At 45.3% G+C, this 9,405-nt stretch overlaps 1 protein-coding gene across 2 annotated transcripts in view; it reads left to right on the plus strand.

Annotated features, from left to right (window-relative positions):
- The window catches only part of LOC138266903 (B-cadherin-like), a 147,373-nt gene extending 138,354 nt beyond the window's left edge, over positions 1-9,019 (plus strand). For both annotated transcript variants that reach the window (XM_069215634.1, XM_069215635.1), the window contains exon 16: positions 7,493-9,019. In XM_069215634.1, coding sequence (XP_069071735.1) covers positions 7,493-7,699 — 207 coding nt within the window. In that variant the 3' untranslated portion in view covers positions 7,700-9,019. The remainder of the gene's footprint in view (positions 1-7,492) is intronic.
- Positions 9,020-9,405: the final 386 nt, after the last annotated feature.

The following is a 9,405-nucleotide window of genomic DNA, read 5'->3' on the forward strand; positions in this document are numbered from 1 at the left end:
TGGATGATGGCGATTCCTCCTCCGATTTGGTTGGTGCGGTCTTTCCTAGTGATTTTGTATCCGTCAGGGATGGTTAGGGCGATGTCGGGGGCCGATGAGGCGTTCATCCTGGGTTTAGTGATGAAGGCGACGTCTGGTGCGGTAGAGTCCAGGAGGTCCCATAGTTCAATGGCGTGCTTGTGGACGGAGCGTGCGTTGATGAGGATGCACTTGAGGTGGTTGTTGGAGCGTGGGCTGGTGGACGGATTGCAGTCACGTGGAAGGAATGCTTGCATGTGTGACAGGCGAAGGGTCCATGGGTGCGTTTCTGGCTGGCTTGGTAGCAGGTGGTAGTTCATCCGGGGTTGAGTGCGTGGAGGGAGGCAGCGTCGTAGCTGAGCTGGGGGTTTTGGGACCGCTGGGGGCCAGGGGTTCTGGCGCTCGGCGCGGTTCAGGCGCGGACGGGTGCAGACGGGCTTGCCTTTGGTGCGCTTTCAGCCACGCAGCAGCCGCCATAAGAGGGGAGGAGGGGTCAGCTTGGGGGTGGGAGGCGGGATGATGAATGAGAGCGGGGGCGGGGCCGTACGGGTGGCAGCGGCGGGAAAACGGGAGGCGGGAAAAGTGCGAAGTGCAAAAGTGAGAAACAGAACAAAATCACTGGAGAAAAGGCGAGGATGGCAAGACAGATAGAAAAATCAGAGGAGGAGAAAGCTCAATGGAAGAGAGACAAGGACGAGGTACACAGGAGGAGAAAGTGCGGTGGAGGAGAGAAGAGGACGAGATACACAGGAGGAGAAGGCTCACTGGAAGAGAGAAAAGGACGAGATACACAGGAGGAGAGAGCGCGAGGCAGAGTGTAGAGGGAGAAATCACAGGAGGGGAGCCAAGTGGCGAGGAGAGAGAGAGAAGGGAAGGACAGGAGAAGCGCAAAGGAGCACTTACGACTTACCAGAGGTGGCAGGGGCCTGGGCAGGTGGAGCTGCAGCGGCGGGGAAGCGACCTACCCGAGGGTCAAGTTTGAAATAAATGATTGTGTGTCTAGTTAATATTTTTGTCAGTGCGGAGTCGGAGTCAAGCAAACAGCTGGCCAGTGCTCCTGTTGCCTATAGGGCCGCATGTAAAGGTCAGAGGGGCCGCATGAGGCCCGCGGGCCGTACTTTGAGTATCCATGATGTAAACGATCTTGGGGATTAATCACCAGTACTCTAGCTTATCGCTTGTATACTAGGGTTACAGGTACTATTGCAGTCAGGATTTAATCCTCGAGGTGGTAGGATTGGAACTGGGATGCGGCATGGTAGTCATTGCAATCAATACCCAGTCTGAGCTAAATACATTGCAAACCCTGGGTTGTGTCCCTGCTCCCTTCACATTCAGTCTGACCGCGCCGCTCTGCCTCCTTTTTTGTCCTCTCTCCCCCTCTTGCTAGTCTCTGATAGTAAGCTGCTGACCTGGAAGATTAGCCCTTTGGTTGCAGTTATCTCCGAGACGAAGATTAGTGAACTGCAGAGGTCCCCAGATTCAGAACAATGCAATTATTTCAACAAAGACGTGGTGATTTTTATATATGTAACCTTAGTTTATGCTATGTCTCTTCAGGCTTCACATTAGCGGATCATTTCGTAACCGATATCCTTGTTCTCACAGTCTGAGTAGGGAAAGTTCATTTAACCTGAATACCACAAGACCAATGTTTACTTTGATGTAGCCATGAGTTTACATGTCATACAGTCTGTTTATGGGAATGTCTTTGAGCTTTTGAACAATTATTCGCACACTGAATTGTGTTGTGTATCTGAGGGGGGGGAGGGGGAGTCTTATGACATCTAATAAGTTCCTCCACTGGCAAGTATGTAAGCATATTCAACCAGTGTTAACTTGGTGTCAGTGTTTTTTGCAGACGCACACCCATGCGTTTCAACAAGCACTTCCTTGGACTCTTCAGCACTTACGAAGAATGCAAGGTTGGCTTGGCATAATCATTACTGGACTCTCTGATAGGGACATAAGGTACATATGTCAGGTGGACTGGAATTTGCAGAGACATGCGGTACATGCTGAACACTATGTTGCACATTAAGCAGCTCCAAGGTGTAGGTTCTGGATCTCTCAGATTGCGATAGGAGAGTAGAAAGCATACGAGCCACAAAACAACTTGCTGCTTCCTTTCCAGAGTCACACTGGATTTCCTTTGCTTGAGGGTCAACACAAAAAAACAACTGAAGTAGTCTATTCATGTGAGCTCTTTGGAGCTATTCTAAACAATCCAATTAATCAAGAAAATACCAACTTTATTTCTAGGATATCAGGACATTCAGTGAGGTATTCCTGCAGTTCCTGGGGGATACTTTTACATGCATTCATCTCCTTTTCATGCTTGCATTCATTGTGGGCTTACTCTCTATGCATCCCTTCCTGCTCCAGTACTCAAAAAGAGAAGGTGCAATCAACTTTGGATAACAAGTCCTTTACTATTTAAATGAGCTCCAGAGAAGGATGTGCCTCCTCTCCTACATAAACAGACTATCTGTACTGCCTTGGTCTGGAAAAGTACATGCCTTCTTCAGAAACTGGTTTGCTGCTCTTGGCTCCGCTATCAAGCTGGCCAGTTTCACATTGTAGGAAAGTGCCCTTCTTGGCATGGTTACCTCCCCCCCCCCCCCACACACACACTTTTTGCCTGATATTGATGCCAACTTAACAGTGTGTGCTGGGATCCTGCTAACCAGGCCCCAGCACCAGTGTTCTTCCCCAAAAACTGTACCATTGTTTCCACAATTGGCACACCCCTGACACAAAGTTAAGTCCCTTGTAAAAGGTATCCATGGTACCAAGGGCCCTGTGGCTAGGGAAGGGCCACAAGGAGTGCAGCATGTATTATGCTACCCTGGGGGACCCCTCACCAAGCACATAAACACTACCATTGCAGCTTGTGGGTGCTGGTGGGGAGCCTTGCCCACAACCCACTGGCTGTGGCATAGGTAAGTCACCCCTCTAGCATGCCTTACAGCCCTAAGGCAGGGTGCACTATACCACAGGTGAGGGCATAGCTGCACGAGCAGTATGCCCCTACAGTGTCTACGTCCATTCTTAGACATTGTAAGTGCGGTGTGGCCATATTGAGTATATGGTCTGGAAGTTTGTCATTACAAACACAACAGCTCAATAGAGAAAGTCTCCAGTTTCAATAGAATCTTTGGAAAATTCTGTTAAATTTGATTTATTTTCTCTTAAAAAAAAAAATTAGCAAGTGAGTCACATAGTTCTTGTGATGCCAGAGTGGTGAATGTACAGGTTAGTGGTTTGGTGAATTTGTTAAGAACCTTAAATAGTTATTTTGCTGAGTTGCCTGCCTGATCAGCCTTATTAATGATATGCCGTTTACGTGCTTCTCTAGTTTTCCTACAATACCTGGCGAATATTAGTTTGTAGCCATTTTAGTCTGTGGGAGCTTTAGTCTGACGCTTTCTCCTTTCTAATATTCTACACATAGATTTCTGTATTCTCCGATCCTCTGAGTACCAGGGGGCGTGGTGTGTACTTGGATTAGATGATACTTGTTAGACGGGGTGACCCTGTCAAAGACTTGAGAGAGAGCTCTACAGTAACCAGCAAAAGCTGAATTTATGTCCCTGCTGTGTTTATTATCAGATGGCTGAAAATATTCCCAAAAGAGGCAGAGGTGACTAGTTTCCAATGTCTCAAGGCACTTTTACATGATCTCTTGGATTTAACAGGCCCCACGGCCCTCAGAACATGAAAACTGATCAAGTGGCGATCAGTCCAAGTTAAGGGCTGGGGAGGGTCTGTCTCTAAGGAATGAGTTAATGAACACCAAGTCCAAAGTGTGACTTGCAGTATGTGGCTTCTTAATCTGTGAAGGTTACCAGTGAGTGCTGAGAGAAAATATCTGGGGTAAGAGGGAAAGTTCTTATCCACTTGGGATTTAGAGACTAAGAAATGAGAGCCTTCCGCAATATAAACCCAAGATACGCGAGAGGTTACTATGCAGGGAAATCCACAGGAGATGCAAGAGACTCGGCCTTGCAGATATGGTGGGAAAAGGACGGCACAGTGAGTAGCCTGGCCATCATGACAAGCTGACAGGGCTTTGATATGATGTAACTCCACAATGGAGTAACGCAATCTGGAAGCATGACTGACCTGGATGGAGAAATGGGCAGGGGTCCTGGCAACGTTTGGGCACAGATACGCTTGCATTTGATGTGCCTTTGATGCACCAGCAGTGCATCCTCCCTTGCATCAGGACTAAATAGGTGGCTGCTAACTGAGGCATGGTAAAAACTAGACTGCAGACCGCCCTAAGATGGCAGTTGGGCCATCTAACCAGGCGGCGGAGAGAAGAGCACTGAAGCTCTCTCTGCACAATCAGTAGCAACTGTGGAGAACCGGCGAGCAGAGCAACACCCTTTGGATTATGCCCATAGGGTGATGGAACAAACACACTTACAGGGCTCTACCCAGCACTATAGCAGTACCTGGGGCCCAACCACCACTAGGTCTGTAATCTCTTCCTCTCCCCAACCATGACACTGTTCAATGCCTGCCTCACCTTCCCATCAAAGAAGATACTGAGGGTAGAAGTGTTGGGCACATTAAAAGATACAACAGCAATAATCATAGAATGCACCTGACATCTTCAGAGAACATGTCCCTGTCAAGGTAGGTGAGGACTCTAGCCCATTGGCCATTCCACCCCACCAGCTATCGTCCAGCCTTGAGACTACCTTTTCTATCCAGACCAACAGGAAGAAAAGGAGGCCTCCTCTATCTCTGCAGCCACTTGCCCTCGAGCCAAGACCCCTGTCATTGTTGCGAGTGCAGTCAGCACGAATACGCACACTAGGCCTCAAAGGAACCATTACATGGAGGCAGAGCACTGCACTTGAGAGGGGTTGGGTGTCGAGATCCGTATTGAAGCCTTTGCAGTCTTCAGGGTTCCTGCACTTTTGGGCTCCAGTCAGCACAGACAGAAGGCCTCTGAGCCGACAAACCTCCCACCCCTGAGCATCAACCCTCCACAGCCATCAAGTCCCAAGATCCGCCACAAGCCTCAATTCCACTTGAAGCCTAAGGCTCCTTAGACTCTGGCACCAAAGCCACCATAGCCTCCAAAGCCTCCATTTATGTCGAAGACTCCCTCAAAAGTTGGCTGCCATGACTTGGAGCAACAGATTCTCCAAAGGCTGCAGGAGGAATTGGGCACCAGGCAAAGGAGACTTTTTCCATGCCAGACTGAAGATTTAGATAAAGCCACCTCTGCTGAAACCTACTGAGACTTCCCAATGGGGTCAGTACTAGCTTCTTAATTAGATGCCACACCTGGCTGCACTTTTCTGGTTTCAAGCCAGAGGTCCAAATACAACTCCTCAACCTGCCACTCGATGGCAAACATCTATTTGAGCCACAGGATGACAAGATGCTGGAGAAAATAAAGCAGAACACGGACATTGTCAAATCCAGGCCCGTCAGCCCCTATTGGGAGGAGGCTGCTTTCGGATGCTTGAGAAGACCCTGGATGCCAGCGTCCCCTCCTCCCCCACACCTTGTGAGGGCAGGCAAGGCATACTTGAAAATAGGATGGATTATCTTGTTTAGTCTTTACATGAGGAAAACAATAAAAGTAGTTACTTTTACTTTTGGATGACCTTCTTCTTGATGCGGAACGGTGTTCAACTTCTCCCTGAAGTGAATGAGTGAAGGTATCTGTCAGATCTCAGGACATATCTTAAAGTTCTTTCTTGCGTTTTTTGGCTTACTTCCTGACAGTGTCATCCTTGTGCATGTAGAGCTCACCACCAGAGCTCTTGAATGCTAGATGGTGTGTTGGAGGTACCAGTGTTAATATTGTTCAGCAGATTTTGAAGTTAGTTCGATCTTTAAAGAGAGATAGGGGAACCATCCGTCCATACTTTCTCAAACCCTTGTTGAGCCTTGCTGCATTCTGGATGTTTCTATTGGTGTGAAGTGAATTTCTGAGATTACAGTTGACAGGACTTTGCTGCTATCTAGCTGTGGCAGAACTGTTGCCACATTTTGGTTTTGAAGTCATGCTCTGGGACGTATTATTTGAATTTTCAGAGAAGTGAGAACTGGTGCCAGCCTGTCTGTCCTAAATGTTGTGGGCCTTGAAGCAGGTGCCGCTGTTGATGCGAAATACAAGGCACTGTTTCCGAACTAGTGGGGATTCAGTCAGGGTTCACTGGAGATTACTTCTTGTTTCTTTATTTGTTTGCTGTTGGAGATCACAAGAACTCTGTTTTCAGGGTTTCCAGCATCAAGAAAGTAATTTGAACCCCAGCTTTAGATGGTGGAAAGACAGTTCTTTGGAAGGTTGATGAGTCTGTTGGATGAGTTTTAAAAATAGAGTTGTGCTGTCCGAGTACTGACCACGCTTGATGTTCGTGTCAGCCAGGAGAATGACCAGAGATTCCTTGTAGAGTATAACAATTCTGGTGGTGAAAGGACCCAAAATTTGGGTGTGGCACAGTTACTGGGATGCATTTTGGATTTTTGAGGAGTTCAGTTGGACCAGGTAGTGTATCTTGGGGGAGATGGCAAGACAACCATTTGAGGCCCATGCGGTTGAAGGCCACTGCAAAAGAGGCTATTGCAGAGGTCCAGCTCGGTCACCTTTATTGAATACTACACAGGAGTCCTACAAGATGAGACTCTGGGCACAGTACTGTATGTGATGAGGAAGGGGGGAGGTCATCTGGTTTCGGGCTGTCAATATGCTGCACTGATGTCTGAATCCTTCTGTGTCATGCGTGTACCTGCCTTCTTGGTGATCATACCAGGTACGGGAATGGACTGATTGTGTGGTAGTTGGGCAGATAATCAGGATTATTGTTGGTTTGCTTCATTATGTAATGGGTATGTCTTTTGTAGGGTGTCAGGGACGATGGTTTGTATGATTGAGGACTGTAGTGTATTGAAACCATAAAAATGGGAATGGTAGGACATGCAGGCATGTAATGCTCACTGTTGTCTAGCATAAAAAACAATCAAAGTATAATCTGTCACCCATAATCAGTTTGCAGGTATCTTGTCAATTTTATGTGTAACTTTTCATGTAGCTTGCAAGCAGCAGGTAAGACTCCTCCCTAGCATTACATGTAACATGAAATGTGAGATGCCAGACTGTGACTTTCATAACTGGAATCAGATCAGTCTTTTGAATTCGACTTGATGCAAATGCATGTTCATAAAGGAAATTGATGTACGAGAAAATTGCAATTCACAAGATGGTGGCACGCCTGATCTGCATGAAATTATTTTCCTCCTCCCTGTACATAAAGAAAGTCTTGTTGAGAATCCACAGGCTAAGAAGCATATTATTTTTTCAGAGTAAAGATGAGGGCACAGGTTCAAATGTAATTTCTTCTCGTTTAGTAGGTGGTAGTGTAATCAAAATTAATTGCTGATGAGACATGATTGCATGCTGATCGTAAATGTTTTGAGTACTGAACACTATCATGTCCCCATCCAGAACCTGCAGGCTGCGGACAATGACCCCACAGCCCCACCGTATGACTCTCTACTGGTCTTTGATTATGAGGGCAGCGGCTCAGAGGCTGCATCCCTCAGCTCCCTGAACTCCTCCAACTCGGATGTGGACCAGGACTACAACTGCCTGAACGACTGGGGTCCTCGTTTCCGAAAACTAGCTGATATGTATGGAGGTGATGAGGATTAAAAACAGAAAAGCCTCTTTGCAAGTATTTCAAAATGGCCACTTTCAATGGACAAAAGTTGTCGGAAGCAAGCTGTATAGCTCTGCTCTTGACCGTTGCAGAAACCAGCACTATGAGAATGTTTATTGGTGGGTTTCCTGGTGATAAGGTGCCATTTTATTTGGTTGAAAATACTTCTCATTTGTGTCGATAATGTGTTTGAGATGTACAAAGAAAATGCTGTGTCTGAATTATATAATGTACCAGAAGATAGTCTCTTGTGGAGTGTTGCCTCCTCTTTTGTAGTGTACGGGAAAAATACCAATTGTTTCTATTTTAAAACTTTTTTAGCTGATTGTAGGAGGTTATCCGATATTTTATTCTGGTCTTTCACATGGATTTATCCCATAACATTTAGTATGATGCCAGCACTCATTTACAGAATTTTCCTATCTTTTTGTAGTTGTCAAAATTTGCCAAAGTTGTATTTTTGTATTATTGCCTTACTGCTTACAGGGTCTGTGGTTTTAGTAATTTCCTTTAATCGTAATATATATGATGTATGCTTCTATCTTTTGTACATCTGACATTAAAAAAAACAAAGATAATTTAACAGTTTGCTACGTGATTAAATGGAGCCTGTAAGATGTTGCCTTTTTTCCCACTGTGATGAAAGATGTTTACCAAGGTTATACTTCAACCTATGATAGTGAGGACTCCTTTGAGATATACCAGAAAGTGAAATTAGATAGGAGTCAAGACCTCTTCAAATCATCAACCATGCTTCTGTTTCTTTGCGAAGTGCAGCCATTGTGCCTCTATGATCGATGCAGATTTGTTCTGGACTACTGTTGGGATCAGTTGATGGGATTTCCTGTTTTTTCACCTGTATATAAATATTCACCAATGTAAAAGTCTGAATGTTCTGTTGTACTACAGATGATTGCTAAGTTTGGTTGTGGTTAACATTCCAATTTAATGGCGCTTACTCAACGTAACTCACTTTTTGGCCGGCGATAGAAAAGTTTGATTCTTGCTTGTAATGTACCAAGAAGTATATTTTCACATGGCCCTATATGTTATAAATGAAAATGAAATTTGTATGGTTGGAAATGCTAAAAAATATTATAGAACTCTTGAGAGAAAAAAAACACAGGTATACACGTGTTCATAAAATTCAAGGTTGGACGTGAGTCTCTCTCCGCAGCTGTGCTGTTTTGTTGTGCCATACAGATAGGATATATTAAGTGAACTCAGAGTCCCTAATTGTCAAGGACCCTTTAAAGAGTCATGAGTTAATATCACTGTATAAAATAAACCAATAAAGTGCCTCATTTTTAAAATAGTGTTGGATCCTTCTTGGTATTCAGCTTATGGGTCAGGTGTCTGATTTAGTGTCTGTGAACATGGTGTTTACCATGTTTGTTTGTGTTTTTTTGCATGCACCACCACTTTTGCTAGCTCTTTTTCCTTCCTACTTAAGTTCAGATATGAACATTTCGAAATACTTGCTTGAGTCTTGTTTTCTTTTCTTACCCAAGAGCTTCTTCCTTTCTTTCTTCGTTGTTTATTTAATGTTGAAGTTAATACTATGCCCTGTCTGTTTAGTGTTGGTCTAATATGATTAATTGGTGGTGATTTTGGCTTCCTTCTTAAACACTTGTTCTGTTGTGAACACTGGTGTATGTCCACTGAAGGCATTTGTCATGTCTAGAACACTTGGGCTACA

Source organism: Pleurodeles waltl, chromosome 12 (genome assembly GCF_031143425.1).
Source record: "Pleurodeles waltl isolate 20211129_DDA chromosome 12, aPleWal1.hap1.20221129, whole genome shotgun sequence".
In the NCBI taxonomy this organism is placed as follows: Eukaryota; Metazoa; Chordata; class Amphibia; order Caudata; family Salamandridae; genus Pleurodeles; species Pleurodeles waltl.